The sequence below is a fragment of the Oncorhynchus gorbuscha genome, linkage group LG13, assembly GCF_021184085.1.
Source record: "Oncorhynchus gorbuscha isolate QuinsamMale2020 ecotype Even-year linkage group LG13, OgorEven_v1.0, whole genome shotgun sequence".
NCBI classification, from domain to species: Eukaryota; Metazoa; Chordata; class Actinopteri; order Salmoniformes; family Salmonidae; genus Oncorhynchus; species Oncorhynchus gorbuscha.
In genome coordinates this window covers 90978053-91004254 of record NC_060185.1, presented here as the reverse complement: position 1 = coordinate 91004254, position 26202 = coordinate 90978053, and the positions used below count along the sequence as shown (strand labels likewise).

The window sequence follows — 26202 nt, the reverse complement described above, 5'->3', positions numbered from 1 at the left end:
TGCTGCGTTCGTTTGTTCACTCTGTTCTGGGTGAAGAAGTAGCTGTTACGTCCTCTCATCTTTGCTGCGTTCGTTTGTTCACGCTGTTCTGGGTGAAGAAGTAGCTGTTATGTCCCCTCATCTTTGCTGCGTTCGTTTGTTCACTCTGTTCTGGGTGAAGAAGTAGCTGTTACGTCCCCTCATCTTTGCTGCGTTCGTTTGTTCACGCTGTTCTGGGTGAAGAAGTAGCTGTTACGTCCCCTCATCTTTGCTGCGTTCGTTTGTTCACTCTGTTCTGGGTGAAGAAGTAGCTGTTACGTCCCCTCATCTTTGCTGCGTTCGTTTGTTCACTCTGTTCTGGGTGAAGAAGTAGCTGTTACGTCCCCTCATCTTTGCTGCGTTCGTTTGTTCACGCTGTGTTTCCTCTCTTCCTTCTCATTTTGACATATAAATGAAAACTTAACTTTGCTGCTGACTTCTCAGAAAAGAATGTGTGGAATAAAAAAAAATAGAATTTCGTCCAATTCTGCTAAATAATATTTACCAGCTAAATACATCACTTCATTTCCATACAAATTTAAAACTAGGGAGGCATGGAATCTTCTCTACATCTCAAATTAATCACAAATGTTCACATAGAGATCAGGGTGCTGCCGACAGCACGGAGAGAGAGAGCGAGAGACAAGGAGGGAGGGAGAAAATGACTCGTTTCAAAATAAAAGCCATTTGAGATGCTAATCAGAATGACCCGTCTCTGTTTTTACATCTGAACATTTGTTTTACTTCTTCTAGCACAATGATGATTTAAGACAATTGGACGGATTGGAAATATAGATGAATGTATATTCACAATGCCCTCTTTCTTCATCTTCTTTCCTCTCTACTGTTCCCCCCGTCGGACTGAATGGAGCGATAACTTCTGCTGCTTATGAAGTGACCAAATACTTCCAGGGTCTTCATTTTATAATATAACAGCCTTTTAAAATGGTCTGAACAGTCCTTGTTTAGGACCTGTCTCTAATGCTAATGGTACAAGCATCAGGGATTACAGTGTTGTCAGTCTATATATTAAGCATCAGGGATTACAGTGTTGTCAGTCTACATATTAAGCATCAGGGATTACAGTGTTGTCAGTCTACATGATAAACATCAGGGATTACAGTGTTGTCAGTCTACATATTAAGCATCAGGTATTACAGTGTTGTCAGTCTACATATTAAGCACCAGGGATTACAGTGTTGTCAGTCTACATATTAAGCGCTAAGAACCTTGGCGTGATCCTGGACAACACCCTGTCGTTCTCAACCAACATCAAGGCGGTGGCCCGTTCCTGTAGGTTCATGCTCTACAACATCCGCAGAGTACGACCCTGCCTCACACAGGAAGCGGCGCAGGTCCTAATCCAGGCACTTGTCATCTCCCGTCTGGATTACTGCAACTCGCTGTTGGCTGGGCTCCCTGCCTGTGCCATTAAACCCCTTCAACTCATCCAGAACGCCGCAGCCCGTCTGGTGTTCAACCTTCCCAAGTTCTCTCACGTCACCCCGCTCCTCCGTTCTCTCCACTGGCTTCCAGTTGAAGCTCGCATCCGCTACAAGACCATGGTGCTTGCCTACGGAGCTGTGAGGGGAACGGCACCTCAGTACCTCCAGGCTCTGATCAGGCCCTACACCCAAACAAGGGCACTGCGTTCATCCACCTCTGGCCTGCTCGCCTCCCTACCACTGAGGAAGTACAGCTCCCGCTCAGCCCAGTCAAAACTGTTTGCTGCTCTGGCCCTCCAATGGTGGAACAAACTCCCTCACGACGCCAGGACAGCGGAGTCAATCACCACCTTCCGGAGACACCTGAAACCCCACCTCTTTAAGGAATACCTAGGATAGGATAAGTAATCCCTCTCACCCCCCCCCTTTAAGATTTAGATGCACTATTGTAAAGTGACTGTTCCACTGGATGTCATAAGGTGAATGCACCAATTTGTAAGTCGCTCTGGATAAGAGCGTCTGCTAAATGACTTAAATGTAAATGTAAATGTAAGCATCAGGGATTACAGTGTTGTCAGTCTACATATTAAGCATCAGGGATTACAGTGTTGTCAGTCTACATATTAAGCATCAGGGATTACAGTGTTGTCAGTCTACATATTAAGCATCAGGGATTACAGTGTTGTCAGTCTACATATTAAGCATCAGGGATTACAGTGTTGTCAGTCTACATATTAAGCATCAGGGATTACAGTGTTGTCAGTCTACATATTAAGCATCAGGGATTACAGTGTTGTCAGTCTACATATTAAGCATCAGGGATTACAGTGTTGTCAGTCTACATATTAAGCATCAGGGATTACAGTGTTGTCAGTCTACATATTAAGCATCAGGGATTACAGTGTTGTCAGTCTACATATTAAGCATCAGGGATTACAGTGTTGTCAGTCTACATATTAAGCATCAGGGATTACAGTGTTGTCAGTCTACATATTAAGCATCAGGGATTACAGTGTTGTCAGTCTACATATTAAGCATCAGGGATTACAGTGTTGTCAGTCTACATATTAAGCATCAGGGATTACAGTGTTGTCAGTCTACATATTAAGCATCAGGGATTACAGTGTTGTCAGTCTACATATTAAGCATCAGGGATTACACCTGTGAACATAACCACCACTCTACCTGAACATAACCACCACTGTTGTCAGTCTACATATTAAGCATCAGGGATTACAGTGTTGTCAGTCTACATATTAAGCATCAGGGATTACAGTGTTGTCAGTCTACATATTAAGCATCAGGGATTACAGTGTTGTCAGTCTACATATTAACCTGAACATAACCACCACTCTACCTGAACATAACCACCACTCTACCTGAACATAACCACCACTCTACCTGAACATAACCACCACTCTACCTGAACATAAACACCACTCTACCTGAACATAACCACCACTCTACCTGAACATAACCACCACTCTACCTGAACATAACCACCACTCTACCTGAACATAACCACCACTCTACCTGAACATAACCACCACTCTACCTGAACATAACCACCACTCTACCTGAACATAACCACCACTCTACCTGAACATAACCACCACTCTACCCGAACACATAACCACTCTACATAACCACCACTCTACCTGAACATAACCACCACTCTACCTGAACATAACCTGAACATAACCACCACTCTACCACTCTACCCGCACAACCACCACTCTACCTGAACATAACCACCACTCTATGTGAACATAACCACCACTCTACCTGAACATAACCACCACTCTACGTGAACATAACCACCACTCTACCCACAAATAACCACCACTCTACCTTAACATAACCACCACTCTACCTTAACATAACCACCACTCTACCCGAACATAACCACCACTCTACGTGAACATAACCACCACTCTACGTGAACATAACCACCACTCTACCCGAACATAACCACCACTCTACGTGAACATAACCACCACTCTACCTGAACATAACCACCACTCTACCCGCACATAACCACCACTCTACCTGAACATAACCACCACTCTACGTGAACATAACCACCACTCTACGTGAACATAACCACCACTCTACCCGCACAACCACCACTCTACCTGAACATAACCACCACCACATAACCACCACTCTACCTGAACATCTACCTGAACATAACCACCACTCTACCTGAACATAACCACCACTCTACCTGAACATAACCACCACTCTACCTGAACATAACCACCACTCTAACCCCACTCTACATAACCACCACTCTACCTGAACATAACCACCACTCTACCTGAACATAACCACCACTCTACCCGCACAACCACCACTCTACCTGAACATAACCACCACTCTACCTGAACATAACCACCACTCTACCTGAACATAACCACCACTCTACGTGAACATAACCACCACTCTACCTGAACACAAACCACTCTACCTGAACATAACCACCACTCTACCTGAACATAACCACCACTCTACCTGAACATAACCACCACTCTACCATAACCACCACTCTACCTGAACATAACCACCACTCTACCTGAACATAACCACCACTCTACCTGAACATAACCACCACTCTACCTGCACATAACCACCACTCTACCTGAACATAACCACCACTCTACCCGAACATAACCACCACTAACTACCTGAACATAACCACCACTCTACGTGAACATAACCACCACTCTACCTGAACATAACAAATAACCACCACTCTACCTTAACATAACCACCACTCTACCTTAACATAACCACCACTCTACCCGAACATAACCACCACTCTACGTGAACATAACCACCACTCTACGTGAACATAACCACCACTCTACCCGAACATAACCACCACTCTACGTAACCACCACTCTACCCGAACATAACCACCACTCTACCTGAACATAACCACCACTCTACTCTACCCACCACTCTACATAACCACCACTCTACCTGAACATAACCACCACTCTACTAACCACCACTCTACCTGAACATAACCACCACTCTACCTTGAACATAAACCACCACTAACCCACCACTCTACCTGAACATAACCACCACTCTACCTGAACATAACCACCACTCTACCCGAACATAACCACCACTCTACCATAACCACCACTCTACCTGAACATAACCACCACTCTACCTGAACATAACCACCACTCTACCCGCACAACCACCACTCTACCTGAACATAACCACCACTCTATGTGAACATAACCACCACTCTACCTGAACATAACCACCACTCTACGTGAACATAACCACCACTCTACCCACAAATAACCACCACTCTACCTTAACATAACCACCACTCTACTTAACATAACCACCACTCTACTTAACATAACCACCACTCTACCCGAACATAACCACCACTCTACCACCACTCTACCCGAACATAACCACCACTCTACGTGAACATAACCACCACTCTACCCGAACATAACCACCACTCTACCTGAACATAACCACCACTCTACCTGAACATAACCACCACTGAACATAACCACCACTCTACCTGAACACATAACCACCACTCTACCTGAACATAACCACCACTCTACCTGAACATAACCACCACTCTACGTGAACATAACCACCACTCTACCCGCACAAACCACCACTCTACCATGAACATAACCACCACTCTACCCACCACTCTACCTGAACATAACCACCACTCTACCTGAACATAACCACCACTCTACCCGCAAACATAACCCACCACTCTACCTTAACATAACCACCACTCTACCTGAACATAACCACCACTCTACCCGAACATAACCACCACTCTACCTGAACATAACCACCACTCTACCTGAACATAACCACCACTCTACCTGAACATAACCACCACTCTACTAACCACCACTCTACCTGAACATAACCACCACTCTACCCATAACCACACATAACCACCACTCTACCTGAACATAACCACCACTCTACGTGAACATAACCACCACTCTACGTGAACATAACCACCACTCTACCCGCACAACCACCACTCTACCTGAACATAACCACCACTCTACGTGAACATAACCACCACTCTACCTGAACATAACCACCACTCTACAACATAACCACCACTCTACCTGAACATAACCACCACTCTACCATGAACATAACCACCACTCTACCTGAACATAACCACCACTCTACCCGCATAACCACCACTCTACCTGAACATAACCACCACTCTACTGAACATAACCACCACTCTACCCGAACATAACCACCACTCTACCAACATAACCACCACTCTACCTGAACATAACCACCACTCTATGTGAACATAACCACCACTCTACCTGAACATAACCACCACTCTACCCATAACCACCACTCTACCTGAACATAACCACCACTCTACCCGCAACATAACCACCACTCTAACCACCACTGAACATAACCACCACTCTACCTGAACATAACCACCACTCTACGTGAACATAACCACCACTCTACCCGCACATAACCACCACTCTACCTGAACATAACCACCACTCTACCTGAACTACCTGAACATAACCACCACTCTACCCATAACACAACCACCACTCTACCTGAACATAACCACCACTCTATGTGAACATAACCACCACTCTACCTGAACATAACCACCACTCTACGTGAACATAACCACCACTCTACCCACAAATAACCACCACTCTACCTTAACATAACCACCACTCTACCTAACATAACCACCACTCTACCCGAACATAACCACCACTCTACGTGAACATAACCACCACTCTACGTGAACATAACCACCACTCTACCCGAACATAACCACCACTCTACGTGAACATAACCACCACTCTACCTGAACATAACCACCACTCTACCCACACATAACCACCACTCTACCTGAACATAACCACCACTCTACGTGAACATAACCACCACTCTACGTGAACATAACCACCACTCTACCCGCACAACCACCACTCTACCTGAACATAACCACCACTCTACGTGAACATAACCACCACTCTACCTGAACATAACCACCACGCTACGTGAACATAACCACCACTCTACCTGAACATAACCACCACTCTACCTGAACATAACCACCACTCTACCTGAACATAACCACCACTCTACCCGCACATAACCACCACTCTACCTGAACATAACCACCACTCTACCTGAACATGAACATAACCACCACTCTACCCACAAATAACCACCACTCTACCTAACCACCACTCTAACATAACCACCACTCTACCTTAACATAACCACCACTCTAACCCACCACTCTACCCGAACATAACCACCACTCTACGTGAACATAACCACCACTCTACGTGAACATAACCACCACTCTACCCGAACATAACCACCACTCTACGTGAACATAACCACCACTCTACCTGAACATAACCACCACTCTACCCGCACATAACCACCACTCTACCTGAACATAACCACCACTCTACGTGAACATAACCACCACTCTACGTGAACATAACCACCACTCTACCCGCACAACCACCACTCTACCTGAACATAACCACCACTCTATAACCACCACTGAACATAACCACCACTCTATAACCACCACTCTACCTGAACATAACCACCACTCTACCTGAACATAACCACCACTCTACCCGCACATAACCACCACTCTACCTGAACATAACCACCACTCTACCTGAACATAACCACCACTCTACCCGCACAACCACCACTCTACCTGAACATAACCACCACTCTATGTGAACATAACCACCACTCTACCTGAACATAACCACCACTCTACGTGAACATAACCACCACTCTACCCGCAAATAACCACCACTCTACCTTAACATAACCACCACTCTACCTTAACATAACCACCACTCTACCCGAACATAACCACCACTCTACGTGAACATAACCACCACTCTACGTGAACATAACCACCACTCTACCCGAACATAACCACCACTCTACGTGAACATAACCACCACTCTACCTGAACATAACCACCACTCTACCCACACATAACCACCACTCTACCTGAACATAACCACCACTCTACGTGAACATAACCACCACTCTACGTGAACATAACCACCACTCTACCCGCACAACCACCACTCTACCTGAACATAACCACCACTCTACGTGAACATAACCACCACTCTACCTGAACATAACCACCACTCTACGTGAACATAACCACCACTCTACCTGAACATAACCACCACTCTACCTGAACATAACCACCACTCTACCTGAACATAACCACCACTCTACCCGCACATAACCACCACTCTACCTGAACATAACCACCACTCTACCTGAACATAACCACCACTCTACCCGCACAACCACCACTCTACCTGAACATAACCACCACTCTATGTGAACATAACCACCACTCTACCTGAACATAACCACCACTCTACCCGCAAATAACCACCACTCTACCTTAACATAACCACCACTCTACCTTAACATAACCACCACTCTACCCGAACATAACCACCACTCTACGTGAACATAACCACCACTCTACGTGAACATAACCATCACTCTACCCGAACATAACCACCACTCTACGTGAACATAACCACCACTCTACCTGAACATAACCACCACTCTACCCACACATAACCACCACTCTACCTGAACATAACCACCACTCTACGTGAACATAACCACCACTCTACGTGAACATAACCACCACTCTACCCGCACAACCACCACTCTACCTGAACATAACCACCACTCTACGTGAACATAACCACCACTCTACATGAACATAACCACCACTCTACCTGAACATAACCACCACTCTACCTGAACATAACCACCACTGAACATAACCACCACTCTACCTGAACACCCACCACTGAACATAACTAACACTCTACCTGAACATAACCACCACTCTACGTGAACATAACCACCACTCTACCCGAACATAACCACCACTCCACTTGCTCCAATGTGTACCTGACCATAAACATCAATGCCTTTCTTAAAACGTGTTATGGCTGCAATCCCAATACCGGGATCGATATGACAACTACCAGTGAAAATATTATGTTATAACTAAGTCTATGATTTGATAGAGCAGTCTGACTGAGCGATGGTAGGCACCAGCAGGCTCGTAAGCATTCATTCAAACAGCACTTTAGTGCATTGTGACAGCAGCTCGTCGCTGTGCTTCAAGCATTGAGCTTTTTATGACTTCAAGCCTATCAACTCCCTGGATTAGGCTGGTGTAACTGATGTGAAATGGCTAGCTAGTCAGTGGGGTGCGCACTAATAGCATTTCAAACGTCACTCGCTCTGAGACTTGGAGTGGTTGTTCCCCTTACTCTACAAGGGCCACGGCTTTTTTGGAGCGATGGGTAACGCTGCTTCGAGGGTGGCTGTTGTAGATGTGTTCCTGGTTCGAGCCCAGGTAGGGGCGAGGAGAGGGACAGAAGCTATACTGTTACACTGGCAATATTAAAGTGCCTATAAAAACATCCAATAGTCAAAGGTATATGAAATACAAATCGTATAGAGAGAAATTGTCCTATAATTTCTATAATAACTACAACCTAAAATTTCTTACCTGGGAATACTGAAGACTCATGTTAAAAGGAACCACCAGCTTTCATATGTTCTCATGTTCTGAGCAAGGAACTTAAACGTTAGCTTTCTTACATGGCACATATTGCACTTTTACTTTCTTCTCCAACACTTTTTTTTGTATTATTTAAACCAAATTGAACATGTTTAATTTTATTTGAGGCCAAATTGATTTTATTTTTGTTGTAATTGTGATTATTACAAAAAAATTTTTAACAAATCGGCCGATTAATCGGTATCGGCTTTTTTTAGTCCTCCAATAATCGTTATCGGTTTCGGCGTTGAAAAATGATAATCGGTCGACCTCTACTCTCTAGCGCAGGCCATTTGACTTGTGTCATCTCTAACACCTGAGGACTGAGGAGGGTGAAGGGTACAGGCCATTTGACTTGTGTCATCTCTAACACCTGAGGACTGAGGAGGGTGAAGGGTACAGGCCATTTGACTTGTTTCATCTCTAACACCTGAGGACTGAGGAGGGTGAAGGGTACAGGCCATTTGACTTGTTTCATCTCTAACACCTGAGGACTGAGGAGGGTGAAGGGTACAGTACAGACTCCTTTTTTATCACAGCAATGGTTACATTATGTAACCCAAGATTACTTAGCTGGCTTTTACTCTGCACATTTAGTGGAGGATGAAACAGTCATGACCTGGATGTGTGTGTACATGTTTGTACAATGTGTTTGTGTTTGTTCAATCGCCTCGCACCTCACCGAAAAGGTCATTTGGTGGAGAGGGGAGCTCCGCAGTGGCAGGGTGCATGCTGGGTGTAAAGACACAGAACCCCAGTTTCTCAGCCCCTATCACCCCTGTGCAAGCAAAAACAACCACAACTTGATGTTGTTGTGGTATGTGTGTTTGGCTCTGTGAGGTTAATGTCTGTAGTAGGTCCATAGAGACAAGGCAGGTAGCCTAGTGGTTAGAGCGTTGGTCCAGTAACTGAAAGGTTGCTCGATCGAATCCCCGACCTGACAAGGTAAAAATATATCGTTCTTCCCCTGAGCAAGGCAATTAACCCCCTGTTCCCCAGGCCTCAAAGACGTGGATGTTGTTAAAGACAGCCCCCCCTCCACCCCCCCCCCCCCTCGCACCTCTCTGATTCAGAAGGATTGGGTTAAATGCGGAAGACATAATTCAGTTGAAGGCTTTCAGTTGTACAACTAACTAAGTATCTCCCTTACCGAGGTGGACTGACTCACTGGGAACAATAAACGACATGCTTCTTTTCTCTCTCTGCTCTCTTTCTATTCACTATCCTGTGACAAGACAATTTGCATAATCCCCATATATTTCATTGTTCGCAATAATATGAATCATCATTTGTGATAAATCAGTACATCTGACAGGAAGTGTTTCGGAGGTAGATTGTGCTGTTGTAGTGAGTTCTGTACGCTTGAGGCTTGAGTTCCTATAGCAAAAAGGACAAAGTGTAGAGTTCAATGGGTAGATGATGGAAAAAAAGAGCTTTAGTTTGTCTACATTCAGGAGAACAACTACATTGTTTCTGACTTAATGATTCATCTCCATTACCGCCGCTCGTATTCTCTCTCTCTCCATACATCTAAAAAAAAACACGTTTTAAAGAAAAATCTTATTTCAGCTGGAAGAAAACCGACAATCTCTCACTGATCACTGGGAGCTCTAGCTCTGTTACATTAAAATATGTCACATGTTAATTAAGCATGACTCATTCAAATGATTTATTCTACACTACTGGAAACCCTATTGCCCACATGGCCCAATGTACCTTGGTCAAAAGTAGTGCACTAAATATAAAACAGGGCTCCATTTGGGCAGCAGACACCACAATAGGGGGAGCTGGATAAATCTTTCATTTTTGATTGCCTTTATTTTTAATTGAGTTGGCACAACGTTCCAACGATGTTCCAATGACAGATTGGAGGTAAGATAGTGTTTCTCTACAATGTCAATGTTAACAGGAGGTTGACTTAAATGTCATGATTAAACCATGTCAACACACGATCACATCGACCATCAGCCGTCAGCCATCTAATGTCCGCTAGCTCTAGTTAATAACATGGAGATCACCAGCCCTCCTCTAGTTAATAACATGGAGATCACCAGCCCTCCTCTAGTTAATAACATGGAGATCATCAGCCCTCCTGTAGTTAATAACATGGAGATCACCAGCCCTCCTCTAGTTAATAACATGGAGATCACCAGCCCTCCTCTAGTTAATAACATGGAGATCACCAGCCCTCCTCTAGTTAATAACATGGAGATCACCAGCCCTCCTCTAGTTAATAACATGGAGATCACATGGAGATCAGCCCTCCTCTAGTTAATAACATGGAGATCACCAGCCAGTCCTCCTCTAGTTAATAACATGGAGATCACCAGCCCTCCTCTAGTTAATAACATGGAGATCACCAGCCCTCCTCTAGTTAATAACATGGAGATCGCCAGTCCTCCTCTAGTTAATAACATGGAGATCACCAGCCCTCCTCTAGTTAATAACATGGAGATCATCAGCCCTCCTCTAGTTAATAACATGGAGATCACCAGCCCTCCTCTAGTTAATAACATGGAGATCACCAGCCCTCCTCTAGTTAATAACATGGAGATCACCAGCCCTCCTCTAGTTAATAACATGGAGATCACCAGCCCTCCTCTAGTTAATAACATGGAGATCACCAGCCTTCCTGTAGTTAAATAAACTTCATATTTTCTGGTCAATGCATATTACATTTACTGTCTGCCTTTTCTGTCTAAAAGGTTTTAATAAATAATGTCAGATTGTAATGATTTATTTATTCATCTCATAAATTATTTATTTTTTACAATAAGATGATCCGCTTTTGTGTTTTCACTGTGTAGATTTAAAGTGTGTCTAACGTCTGAAACACGTTACATTATCTGTGACCCCTTTCTTAGTTGATTCATTTTTACATTACATTTAAGTCATTTAGCAGACGCTCTTATCCAGAGCGACTTACAAATTGGTGCATTCACCTTATGACATCCAGTGGAACAGTCACTTTACAATAGTGCGTCTAAAACTTAAGGGGGGGGGGTGAGAGGGATTACTTATCCTATCCTAGGTATTCCTTAAAGAGGTGGGGTTTCAGGTGTCTCCGGAAGGTGGTGATTGACTCCGCTGTCCTGGCGTCGTGAGGGAGTTTGTTCCACCATTCAAATCAAATCAAATCAAATTTTATTTGTCACATACACATGGTTAGCAGATGTTAATGCGAGTGTAGCGAAATGCTTGTGCTTCTAGTTCCGACAATGCAGTGATAACCAACAAGTAATCTAACTAACAATTCCAAAACTACTGTCTTATACACAGTGTAAGGGGATAAGGAACATGTACATAAGGATATATGAATGAGTGATGGTACAGAGCAGCATACAGTAGATGGTATCGAGTACAGTATATACATATGAGATGAGTGTGTAGACAAAGTAAACAAAGTGGCATAGTTAAAGTGGCTAGTGATACATGTGTTACATAAGGATGCAGTCGATGTTGTAGAGTACAGTATATACATATGCATATGAGATGAATAATGTAGGGTAAGTAACATTATATAAGGTAGCATTGTTTAAAGTGGCTAGTGATATATTTACATCATTTCCCATCAATTCCCATTATTAAAATGGCTGGAGTTGGGTCAGTGTCAATGACAGTGTGTTGGCAGCAGCCACTCAATGTTAGTGGTGGCTATTTAACAGTCTGATGGCCTTGAGATAGAAGCTGTTTTTCAGTCTCTCGGTCCCAGCTTTGATGCACCTGTACTGACCTCGCCTTCTGGATGATAGCGGGGTGAACAGGCAGTGGTTCGGGTGGTTGATGTCCTTGATGATCTTTATGGCCTTCCTGTAACAACGGGTGGTGTAGGTGTCCTGGAGGGCAGGTAGTTTGCCCCCGGTGATGCGTTGTGCAGTCCTCACTACCTCTGGAGAGCCTTACGGTTGAGGGCGGAGCAGTTGCCGTACCAGGCGGTGATACAGCCCGCCAGGATGCTCTCGATTGTGCATCTGTAGAAGTTTGTGAGTGCTTTTGGTGACAAGCCGAATTTCTTCAGCCTCCTGAGGTTGAATAGGCGCTGCTGCGCCTTCTTCACGACGCTGTCAGTGTGAGTGGACCAATTCAGTTTGTCTGTGATGTGTATGCCGAGGAACTTAAAACTAGCTACCCTCTCCACTACTGTTCCATCGATGTGGATAGGGGGTGTTCCCTCTGCTGTTTCCTGAAGTCCACAATCATCTCCTTAGTTTTGTTGACGTTGAGTGTGAGGTTATTTTCCTGACACCACACTCCAAGGGCCCTCACCTCCTCCCTGTAGGCCGTCTCGTCGTTGTTGGTAATCAAGCCTACCACTGTTGTGTCGTCCGCAAACTTGATGATTGAGTTGGAGGCATGCGTGGCCACGCAGTCGTGGGTGAACAGGGAGTACAGGAGAGGGCTCAGAACGCACCCTTGTGGGGCCCCCGTGTTGAGGATCAGCGGGGAGGAGATGTTGTTGCCTACCCTCACCACCTGGGGGCGGCCCGTCAGGAAGTCCAGTACCCAGTTGCACAGGGCGGGGTCGAGACCCAGGGTCTCGAGCTTGATGACGAGCTTGGAGGGTACTATGGTGTTGAATGCCGAGCTGTAGTCAATGAACAGCATTCTCACATAGGTATTCCTCTTGTCCAGGTGGGTTAGGGCAGTGTGCAGTGTGGTTGAGATTGCATCGTCTGTGGACCTATTTGGGCGGTAAGCAAATTGGAGTGGGTCTAGGGTGTCAGGTAGGGTGGAGGTGATATGGTCCTTGACTAGTCTCTCAAAGCACTTCATGATGACGGAAGTGAGTGCTACGGGGCGGTAGTCGTTTAGCTCAGTTACCTTAGCTTTCTTGGGAACAGGAACAATGGTGGCCCTCTTGAAGCATGTGGGAACAGCAGACTGGTATAGGGATTGATTGAATATGTCCGTAAACACACCGGCCAGCTGGTCTGCGCATGCTCTGAGGGCGCGGCTGGGGATGCCGTCTGGGCCTGCAGCCTTGCGAGGGTTAACACGTTTAAATGTCTTACTCACCTCGGCTACAGTGAAGGAGAGACCGCATGTTTCCGTTGCAGGCCGTGTCAGTGGCACTGTATTGTCCTCAAAGCGGGCAAAAAAGTTATTTAGTCTGCCTGGGAGCAAGACATCCTGGTCCGTGACTGGGCTGGATTTCATCTTGTAGTCCGTGATTGACTGTAGACCCTGCCACATGCCTCTTGTGTCTGAGCCATTGAATTGAGATTCCACTTTGTCTCTGTACTGACGCTTAGCTTGTTTGATAGCCTTACGGAGGGAATAGCTGCACTGTTTGTATTCAGTCATGTTGCCAGACACCTTGCCCTGATTAAAAGCAGTGGTTCGTGCTTTCAGTTTCACGCGAATGCTGCCATCAATCCACGGTTTCTGGTTAGGGAATGTTTTTATCGTTGCTATGGGAACGACATATTCGACGCACGTTCTAATGAACTCGCACACCGAATCAGCGTATTCGTCAATATTCCCATCTGACGCAATACGAAACATGTCCCAGTCCACGTGATGGAAGCAGTCTTGGAGTGTAGAGTCAGCTTGGTCTGACCAGCGTTGGACAGACCTCAGCGTGGGAGCCTCTTGTTTTAATTTCTGTCTGTAGGCAGGGATCAGCAAAATGGAGTCGTGGTCAGCTTTTCCGAAAGGGGGGCGGGGCAGGGCCTTATATGCGTCGCGGAAGTTAGAGTAACAATGATCCAAGGTTTTACCACCCCTGGTTGCGCAATCGATAGATATGCTGATAAAATTTAGGGAGTCTTGTTTTCAGATTGGCTTTGTTAAAATCCCCAGCTACAATGAATGCAGCCTCCGGATAAATGTTTTCCAGTTTGCAAAGAGTTAAATAAAGTTCGTTCAGAGCCATCGATGTGTCTGCTTGGGGGGGGATATATACGGCTGTGATTATAATCGAAGAGAATTCTCTTGGAAGATAATGCGGTCTACATTTGATTGTGAGGAATTCTAAATCAGGTGAACAGAAGGATTTGAGTTCCTGTATGTTTCCTTCATCACACCATGACCCGTTAGTCATGAGGCATACGCCCCCTCCACTCTTCTTACCAGATAGATGTTTGTTTCTGTCGGCGCGATGCGTGGAGAAACCCGTTGGCTGCACCACCCTGGATAGCGTTTTCCCAGTAAGCCATGTCTCCGTAAAGCAGAGAACGTTGCAGTCTCTGATGTCCCTCTGGAATGCCACCCTTGCTCGGATTTCATCAACCTTGTTGTCGAGAGACTGGACATTGGCAAGAAGAATACTGGGAAGTGGTGCGCGATGTGCCCTTTTTCGGAGTCTGACCAGAACACCGCCGCGTTTCCCTCTTTTTCGGAGTCGTTTCCTTGGGTCGCTGCATGCGATCCATTCCGTTGTCCTGTTTGTAAGGCAGAACACAGGATCCGCGTCGCGGAAAACATATTCTTGGTCATACTGATGGTGAGTTGACGCTGATCTTATATTCAGTAGTTCTTCTCGAATGTATGTAATGAAACCTAAGATGACCTGGGGTACTAATGTAAGAAATAACACGTAAAAAAACAAAAAAATGCATAGTTTCCTAGGAACGCGAAGCGAGGCGGCCATCTCAGTCGGCGCCGGAAGTCAGGGCAGCGAACAGGGCAGCGAACAGTTTTGACTGGGCTGAGCGGGAGCTGTACTTCCTCAGTGGTAGGGAGGCGAGCAGGCCAGAGGTGGATGAACGCAGTGCCCTTGTTTGGGTGTAGGGCCTGATCAGAGCCTGGAGGTACTGAGGTGCCATTCCCCTCACAGCTCCGTAGGCAAGCACCATGGTCTTGTAGCGGATGTGAGCTTCAACTGGAAGCCAGTGGAGAGAACGGAGGAGCGGGGTGACGTGAGAGAACTTGGGAAGGTTGAACACCAGACGGGCTGCGGCGTTCTGGATGAGTTGAAGGGGTTTAATGGCACAGGCAGGGAGCCCAGCCAACAGCGAGTTGCAGTAATCCAGACGGGAGATGACAAGTGCCTGGATTAGGACCTGCGCCGCTTCCTGTGTGAGGCAGGGTCGTACTCTGCGGATGTTGTAGAGCATGAACCTACAGGAACGGGCCACCGCCTTGATGTTGGTTGAGAACGACAGGGTGTTGTCCAGGATCACGCCAAGGTTCTTGGCGCTCTGGGAGGAGGACACAATGGAGTTGTCAACCGTGATGGCGAGATCATGGAACGGGCAGTCCTTCCCCGGGAGGAAGAGCAGCTCCGTCTTGCCGAGGTTCAGCTTGAGGTGGTGATCCGTCATCCACACTGATATGTCTGCCAGACATGCAGAGATGCGATTCGCCACCTGGTCATCAGAAGGGGGAAAGGAGAAGATTAATTGTGTGTCGTCTGCATAGCAATGATAAGAGAGACCATGTGAGGTTATGACAGAGCCAAGTGACTTGGTGTATAGCGAGAATAGGAGAGGGCCAAGAACAGAGCCCTGGGGGACACCAGTGGTGAGAGCGCGTGGTGAGGAGACAGATTCTCGCCACGCCACCTGGTAGGAGCGACCTGTCAGGTAGGACGCAATCCAAGCGTGGGCCGCGCCGGAGATGCCCAACTCGGAGAGGGTGGAGAGGAGGATCTGATGGTTCACAGTATCGAAGGCAGCCGATAGATCTAGAAGGATGAGAGCAGAGGAGAGAGAGTTAGCTTTAGCAGTGCGGAGCGCCTCCGTGATACAGAGGAGAGCAGTCTCAGTTGAATGACTAGTCTTGAAACCTGACTGATTTGGATCAAGAAGGTCATTCAGAGAGAGATAGCGGGAGAGCTGGCCAAGGACGGCACGTTCAAGAGTTTTGGAGAGAAAAGAAAGAAGGGATACTGGTCTGTAATTGTTGACATCGGAGGGATCGAGTGTAGGTTTTTTCAGAAGGGGTGCAACTCTCGCTCTCTTGAAGACGGAAGGGACGTAGCCAGCGGTCAGGGATGAGTTGATGAGCGAGGTGAGGTAAGGGAGAAGGTCTCCGGAAATGGTCTGGAGAAGAGAGGAGGGGATAGGGTCAAGCGGGCAGGTTGTTGGGCGGCCGGCCGTCACAAGACGCGAAATTTCATCTGGAGAGAGAGGGGAGAAAGAGGTCAGAGCACAGGGTAGGGCAGTGTGAGCAGAACCAGCGGTGTCGTTTGACTTAGCAAACGAGGATCGGATGTCGTCGACCTTCTTTTCAAAATGGTTGACGAAGTCATCTGCAGAGAGGGAGGAGGGGGGGGAAGGAGGATTCAGGAGGGAGGAGAAGGTGGCAAAGAGCTTCCTAAGGTTAGAGGCAGATGCTTGGAATTTAGCGTGGTAGAAAGTGGCTTTAGCAGCAGAGACAGAGGAGGAAAATGTAGAGAGGAGGGAGTGAAAGGATGCCAGGTCCGCAGGGAGGCGAGTTTTCCTCCATTTCCGCTCGGCTGCCCGGAGCCCTGTTCTGTGAGCTCGCAATGAGTCATCGAGCCACGGAGCGGGAGGGGAGGACCGAGCCGGCCTGGAGGATAGGGGACATAGAGAGTCAAGGGATGCAGAGGGAGGAGAGGAGGGTTGAGGAGGCAGAATCAGGAGATAGGTGGGAGAAGGTTTGAGTGGAGGGAAGAGATGATAGGATGGAAGAGGAGAGAGTAGCGGGGGAGAGAGAGCGAAGGTTGGGACGGCGCGATACCATCCGAGTAGGGGCAGTGTGGGAGGTGTTGGATGAGAGCGAGAGGGAAAAGGATACAAGGTAGTGGTCGGAGACTTGGAGGGGAGTTGCAATGAGGTTAGTGGAAGAACAGCATCTAGTAAAGATGAGGTCGAGCGTATTGCCTGCCTTGTGAGTAGGGGGGGAAGGTAAGAGGGTGAGGTCAAAAGAGGAGAGGAGTGGAAAGAAGGAGGCAGAGAGGAAAGAGTCAAAGGTAGACGTGGGGAGGTTAAAGTCGCCCAGAACTGTGAGAGGTGAGCCGTCCTCAGGAAAGGAGCTTATCAAGGCATCAAGCTCATTGATGAACTCTCCGAGGGAACCTGGAGGGCGATAAATGATAAGGATGTTAAGCTTGAAAGGGCTAGTAACTGTGACAGCATGGAATTCAAAGGAGGCGATAGACAGATGGGTAAGGGGAGAAAGAGAGAATGACCACATGGGAGAGATGAGGATCCCGGTGCCACCACCCCGCTGACCAGACGCTCTCGGGGTGTGCGAGAACACGTGGGCGGACGAAGAGAGAGCAGTAGGAGTAGCAGTGTTGTCTGTGGTGATCCATGTTTCTGTCAGTGCCAAGAAGTCGAGGGACTGGAGGGAGGCATAGGCTGAGATGAACTCTGCCTTGTTGACCGCAGATTGGCAGTTCCAGAGGCTACCGGAGACCTGGAACTCCACGTGGGTCGTGCGCGCTGTGTGGAGCGTTTGTATGGTCTGTGCAGAGAGGAGAGAACAGGGATAAACAGACACATAGTTGACAGGCTACAGAAGAGGCTACGCTAATGCAAAGGAGATTGGAATGACAAGTGGACTACACGTCTCGAATGTTCAGAAAGTTAAGCTACGTAGCAAGAATCTTATTGACTAAAATGATTAAAATGATACAGTACTGCTGAAGTAGGCCAGCTGGCAGTGGGTGCGTTGTTGACACTACACTAATCAAGTCGTTCCGTTGAGTGTAATAGTTTCTGCAGTGTTGCTATTCGGGGGGCTAGCTGGCTAGCTAGCAGTGTTGTTTACGTTACGTTGCGTTAAAAGAACGACAATAGCTGGCTAGCGAACCTAGAAAATCACTCTAGACTACACAATTATCTTTGATACAAAGACGGCTATGTAGCTAGCTATGTAGCTAGCTACGATCAAACAAATCAAACCGTTGTACTGTAATGAAATGAAGTGAAAATGTAATACTACCTGTGAATGCGACCGGGTTGTTGAGTTCTATACAGAAGACGTTGGCTAGCTAGCAGAGTCACCTACGTTAAGGACGACAAATAGCTGGCTAGCTAACCTCGGTAAATTAAGATAATCACTCTAAGACTACACACTCTAAACCTAAACAACACAATTATCTTGGATACGATGATACGAAGACAGCAAAGACAGCTATGTAGCTAGCTAACACTACACTAATCAAGTCGTTCAGTTGAGTGTAATAGTTTCTCCAGTGCAGCTAATCAGTGGACGTTAGCTAGCTGGCTAGTGAAGACTACGTTAGGACGGCGAAATACGATAATTACGCAATTATCTTTGATACAAAGACGGCTATGAAGCTAGCTGAGAAGAAATTGCTAAGATTAGACAAATCAAACCGTTGTGCTATAATGAAATATAATGAAAAAGTTATACTACCCGCGGGAGCGAAGTGCAGATGCGACCACTCGCTCCAACCGGTCCCTTATTATAAATGGCTCTGGTTCCTTTTCTACCCCTCTCTCTCTCTCTCTCTCTCTCTCTCTCTCTCTCTCTCTCTCTCTCTCTCTCTCTCTCTCTCTCTCTCTCTCTCTCTCTCTCTCTCTCTCTCACACACTCTCTCTCTCTCTCACTCTCACTCTCTCTCACTCTCACTCTCACTCACTCTCACTCTCACTCTCACTCTCTCTCGCTCTCTCTCACTCTCACTCTCACTCTCTCACTCTCACTTTCTCTCTCTCTCGCTCTCTCTCTCTCTCTCGCTCTCCCTCTCGCTCTCACTCTCTCGCTCTCTCTCGCTCTCTCTCTTTCTCTCTCCCTCTAGGTTTCTCTATCCTTCAGGCCATCATGGAGTCGGCCGTAACCAACAGCTGGCAGGTGACGGCTCGGTCTGTGGGGAGCATCACAGATGCAGCAGAGTTCAAACGGATCATCGAGGAGATGGACAGGAGGCAGGAGAAACGCTACGTCATTGACTGTGAGGTGGACAGGATCAACACTATCCTAGAACAGGTAGGACTCAGACTCAGACTTACAAAATACACTGAGCTATGGGTTTACCTACGGCAGGATTCCCCTTCGAAGCAAACCATTGACTATGTACAGACCCAGCGTGCGACAGAGCTGCAGGAGATGTGAGACGTGTTTGTTGTTTATGTTTTGTAGTTGTGTCTAGAGGAGCATATGGTGGAGGGAATACAGTCACCTTCAGGTGTTTCTCTCCTTGTGTGCTGAGAGTGTCAGGTTCTTAGGTCTCCACAGTCTAGTATATGTCCCTCAGCCTGGAAATGGTTGATCTCCCCCTCTAGGATGAAGAAACTTTCTTCATTAATATCTGGGTATTCTATTGGGGGATATAGGTAACACACAGGAGGACATTTTTCTCTGATGAGATCATTTCCTTAGTTATTTCAAACCAGATATAAAATGCTCCTTTTTTTATTAATTTAATCAAGTGGGTTATGTCTGCTCTATACCAAATTAGCATAACCCCTGAGTCCCTTCCCTGTTTCACTCTGTGTAGTTTGGTGGATGGGACTACCAGCTCTCTGTAACCTAAAGGGCAACCAGTGGGTCCATCTCCTCTATACCGTGTCTCTTGTAGAATAACATTGTCTGTATTTCTGAAGTCCAGATTCCTGCTCTTTAGGCTAAAGGTAGATGACCTCAGGCTAGGGATATTCCAGGATGAGATACTGAAGGCTTTGTGTTCCAGAAAGTGTATAATGCGTTTGGTTGTGTGGTTTGGCCTCCGACAGGTATGTGTGAACATAGCCTGCTCAGCATCTGATACATGCCATTGGCTTGGGCCAGATTATCTCTCTCTCTGCCCCCCCCCACACACACCTTTTCTCTGGGCTTAATACCTCTACACTGCTTAATAGCCCCTCAGTTTACCGTTGCAGACCATCTATATGACTCTATGCCTAAAAGGCAATCAGACACATAATTGTATTCCTCTTGTTGATAGCATTTCACTTAGCTATATTATATTGGTTTCTCCCTGCTTTACAATATCCCCTCAAAGAGTGTTAGTTTCAGTCTAATTCCATACCGGAGTCATAGTTTCATTCTGAATTGCTTTAGGTATTAATTTATTGTGTGTCATGTTATTACTGTCGTGCAGCTAAATGTCCTTACTCGATAATTCTAGGGTAAATTGTAAAAAAAAAGATCTATTCAACCTATATTCATTCAGTTCAGGATAAGCATGGAATTTTAAAAGGGTCTGTAGAGAATATACTGTACTCAGACAACTTAATGGCTGTGTCTTTAACGGGGTTCTCAGACCTATAATAGTACTAATCTGCATGTGTTCTAAGCATTTTCATGTGAAATAACTCTATGTCTCTATTCTCGTATTCAATGAGGGTTTTGTCTCTGATGTAATCACCCCCCCCCCTCAATAGTGTATCTTGTTCATTTACTGTAGCGTTTAAGAAGAGAGGAGGCATTCAACACAAGGCCTTCATCTCCCTCCAGGGCAGCATACTCACACGTACATGCTCAGTTCCGTCGCCTCATCGTGGGTTGTCTAAGCTTCAGCTGATTGGGCTCATTTTGCCAAAGCCTCAGTGATGACTCAGAAGCTGCTAGACCTTGCCATATCTAGCACCCTAGGGTGTTCCATTATTCTGTAAGTCTGGTCCCCTAGGGTGTTCCATTATTCTGTAAGTCTGGTCCCCTAGGGTGTTCCATTATTCTGTAAGTCTGGTCCCCTAGGGTGTTCCATTATTCTGTAAGTCTGGTCCCCTAGGGTGTTCCATTATTCTGTAAGTCTGGTCCCCTAGGGTGTTCCATTATTCTGTAAGTCTGGTCCCTTAGTGTGTTCCATTATTCTGTAAGTCTGGTCCCTTAGTGTGTTCCATTATTCTGTAAGTCTGGTCCCCTAGTGTGTTCTATTATTCTGTAAGTCTGGCCCCCTAGGGTGTTCCGTTATTCTGTAAGTCTGGTCCCTTAGTGTGTTCCATTATTCTGTAAGTCTGGTCCCCTAGGGTGTTCCATTATTCTGTAAGTCTGGTCCCCTAGTGTGTTCTATTATTCTGTAAGTCTGGCCCCCTAGGGTGTTCCGTTATTCTGTAAGTCTGGTCCCCTAGGGTGTTCCATTATTCTGTAAGTCTGGTCCCCTAGGGTGTTCCATTATTCTGTAAGTCTGGTCCCCAAGGGTGTTCCATTATTCTGCAAGTCTGGTCCCCTAGGGTGTTCCATTATTCTGTAAGTCTGGTCCCCTAGGGTGTTCCATTATTCTGTAAGTCTGGTCCCTTAGTGTGTTCCATTATTCTGTAAGTCTGTTCCCTTAGTGTGTTCCATTATTCTGTAAGTCTGGTCCCCTAGTGTGTTCTATTATTCTGTAAGTCTGGCCCCCTAGGGTGTTCCGTTATTCTGTAAGTCTGGTCCCTTAGTGTGTTCCATTATTCTGTAAGTCTGGTCCCCTAGGGTGTTCCATTATTCTGTAAGTCTGGTCCCCTAGTGTGTTCTATTATTCTGTAAGTCTGGCCCCCTAGGGTGTTCCGTTATTCTGTAAGTCTGGTCCCCTAGGGTGTTCCATTATTCTGTAAGTCTGGTCCCCTAGGGTGTTCCATTATTCTGTAAGTCTGGTCCCCAAGGGTGTTCCATTATTCTGCAAGTCTGGTCCCCTAGGGTGTTCCATTATTCTGTAAGTCTGGTCCCCAAGGGTGTTCCATTATTCTGCAAGTCTGGTCCCTTAGTGTGTTCCATTATTCTGTAAGTCTGGTCCCCAAGGGTGTTCCATTATTCTGTAAGTCTGGTCCCCAAGGGTGTTCCATTATTCTGTAAGTCTGGTCCCCAAGGGTGTTCCATTATTCTGTAAGTCTGGTCCCCAAGGGTGTTCCATTATTCTGTAAGTCTGGTCCCCAAGGGTGTTCCATTATTCTGTAAGTCTGGTCCCCAAGGGTGTTCCATTATTCTGTAAGTCTGGTCCCCAAGGGTGTTCCATTATTCTGTAAGTCTGGTCCCCAAGGGTGTTCTATTATTCTGTAAGTCTGGTCCCCAAGGGTGTTCCATTATTCTGTAAGTCTGGTCCCCAAGGGTGTTCTATTATTCTGTAAGTCTGGTCCCCTAGGGTGTTCCATTATTCTGTAAGTCTGGTCCCCAAGGGTGTTCCATTATTCTGTAAGTCTGGTCCCCTAGGGTGTTCCATTATTCTGTAAGTCTGGTCCCTTAGTGTGTTCCATTATTCTGTAAGTCTGGTCCCCAAGGGTGTTCCATTATTCTGTAAGTCTGGTCCCCTAGGGTGTTCCATTATTCTGTAAGTCTGGTCCCCAAGGGTGTTCCATTATTCTGTAAGTCTGGTCCCTTAGTGTGTTCCATTATTCTGTAAGTCTGGTCCCCAAGGGTGTTCCATTATTCTGTAAGTCTGGTCCCTTAGTGTGTTCCATTATTCTGTAAGTCTGGTCCCCAAGGGTGTTCCATTATTCTGTAAGTCTGGTCCCTTAGTGTGTTCCATTATTCTGTAAGTCTGGTCCCCAAGGGTGTTCCATTATTCTGTAAGTCTGGTCCCCTAGGGTGTTCCATTATTCTGTAAGTCTGGTCCCCAAGGGTGTTCCATTATTCTGTAAGTCTGGTCCCCAAGGGTGTTCCATTATTCTGTAAGTCTGGTCCCCTAGGGTGTTCCATTATTCTGTAAGTCTGGTCCCTTAGTGTGTTCCATTATTCTGTAAGTCTGGTCCCCAAGGGTGTTCCATTATTCTGTAAGTCTGGTCCCCTAGGGTGTTCCATTATTCTGTAAGTCTGGTCCCCAAGGGTGTTCCATTATTCTGTAAGTCTGGTCCCCAAGGGTGTTCCATTATTCTGTAAGTCTGGTCCCCAAGGGTGTTCCATTATTCTGTAAGTCTGGTCCCCAAGGGTGTTCCATTATTCTGTAAGTCTGGTCCCCAAGGGTGTTCCATTATTCTGTAAGTCTGGTCCCCAAGGGTGTTCCATTATTCTGTAAGTCTGGTCCCCAAGGGTGTTCCATTATTCTTCTGATGAGGACAGTCAACAGATGGTATTTATATTATAACCCACTGATGAGGACAGTCAACAGATGGTATTTATATTATAACCCACTGATGAGGACAGTCAACAGATGGTATTTATATTATAACCCACTGATGAGGACAGTGTGTGGGTGTGTTTTGAGTCTTTGAATGTTTGGGTGTGTTTTGAGTCTGTGAATGTTTGGGTGTGTTTTGAGTCTGTGAATGTATGGGTGTGTTTTGAGTCTGTGAATGTTTGGGTGTGTTTTGAGTCTGTGAATGTTTCGGTGTGTTTTGAGTCTGTGAATGTATGGGTGTGTTTTGAGTCTGTGAATGTGTAGGTGTGTTCTGAGTCTGTGAATGTTTGGGTGTGTTTTGAGTCTGTGAATGTTTGAGTGTGTTCTGAGTCTGTGAATGTGGTTTTGTGGGCGTGTTCTGAGTCTGTGAATGTATGGGTGTGTTCTGAGTCTGTGAATGTTTGGGTGTGTTCTGAGTCTGTGAATGTGGTTGTGTGGGTGTGTTCTGAGTCTGTGAATGTGTGGGTGTGTTCTGTGTCTGTGAATGTGATTGTGTGGGTGTGTTCTGAGCCTGTGAATGTGTGGGTGTTTTCTGTGTCTGTGAATGTGTGGGTGTGTTCTGAGTCTGTGAATGTGATTGTGTGGGTGTGTTCTGAATCTGTGAATGTGATTGTGTGGGTGTGTTCTGTGTATGTGAATGTGTGGGTGTGTTCTGTGTCTGTGAATGTGATTGTGTGGGTGTGTTTTGAGTCTTTGAATGTGTGGGTGTGTTTTGAGTCTTTGAATGTTTGGGTGTGTTTTGAGTCTGTGAATGTATGGGTGTGTTTTGAGTCTGTGAATGTGTGGGTGTGTTTTGAGTCTGTGAATGTTTCGGTGTGTTTTGAGTCTGTGAATGTATGGGTGTGTTTTGAGTCTGTGAATGTGTGGGTGTGTTCTGAGTCTGTGAATGTTTGGGTGTGTTTTGAGTCTGTGAATGTTTGAGTGTGTTCTGAGTCTGTGAATGTGGTTTTGTGGGCGTGTTCTGAGTCTGTGAATGTATGGGTGTGTTCTGTGTCTGTGAATGTGATTGTGTGGGTGTGTTCTGAGCCTGTGAATGTGTGGGTGTGTTCTGTGTCTGTGAATGTGTGGGTGTGTTCTGTGTCTGTGAATGTGATAGTGTGGGTGTGTTCTGAGCCTGTGAATGTGTGGGTGTGTTCTGTGTCTGTGAATGTGTGGGTGTGTTCTGAGTCTGTGAATGTGATTGTGTGGGTGTGTTCTGAGTCTGTGAATGTGATTGTGTGGGTGTGTTCTGTGTCTGTGAATGTGTGGGTCTGTTCTGAGTCTGTGAATGTGTGGGTGTGTTCTGAGTCTGTGAATGTGTGTGTGTTCTGCCTCTTAGTCACTCCATTCTGTTCAGGCATAGCTCTCCAACCCTCCTGGGCTTTCTTTATCTCTGTTGAAGTCAGCTTAAAGGCAGAAAACACTATTTAATGCACGCACGCACGCACACACACACACACACACACACACACACACACACACACACACACACACACACACACACACACACACACACACACACACACACACACACACACACACACACACACACACACACACACACACACACACACACACACACACACACACACACACACACACCTCTGTCCCCAGCATTCACAGAGAGACAGAGAGGGGGGCCTGTATGAATGGAGTCTGGGACAGGCCAGGGGCTCACAAGCTGTTGGGAGACGACTAAACAGCTAGCTATGCAGAGACCGCCATATGTGGAAGGAAGAGAAGAAGAGATAGAGGGGAGCAGAGAGGGAGGGAGGGAGGAAGAATATAAACTGAAAAAAGAGAGGAGTCTGGGGGATTGTTAGAACAACATGCTGGGAGGGCAGCCATGTTAGAGCCAATATGACGTTCTGTAGCCCTCTTCCTGCAAGATGCAGAAGGGTAGAGTGGAAACTGTGTAGGATTTACCCATTCATGGGTCTACAGATTTCGATTCTGCATAGTTTTTTGTTTTTGTTAAGCGGGTATGTCTTGAGTGGGAGCGAGTGTGAGAGAGAGAGAGAGAGAGAGAGAGAGAGAGAGAGAGAGAGAGAGAGAGAGAGAGAGAGAGAGAGAGAGAGAGAGAGAGAGAGAGAGAGAGAGAGAGAGAGAGAGAGAGAGAGAGAGAGAGAGAGAGAGAGAGAGAGAGAGAGAGAGAGTGATAACAGAGAGAGAAATAGTGGTAA

At 46.3% G+C, this 26202-nt stretch overlaps 1 protein-coding gene across 4 annotated transcripts in view; it reads left to right on the top strand.

Moving 5' to 3' along the window:
* LOC123993692 (glutamate receptor 3-like) overlaps positions 1–26202 on the top strand; it is a 313553-nt gene that overhangs the window by 171990 nt on the left and 115361 nt on the right. For all 4 annotated transcript variants that reach the window (XR_006831497.1, XM_046296096.1, XM_046296095.1 and 1 more), the window contains exon 4: positions 19811–19998. Coding sequence is in view for 3 of the 4 variants with exons in the window: in XM_046296096.1 (XP_046152052.1) it covers positions 19811–19998 (188 nt within the window). In the remaining variant the exon portion in view is untranslated. The remainder of the gene's footprint in view (positions 1–19810; positions 19999–26202) is intronic.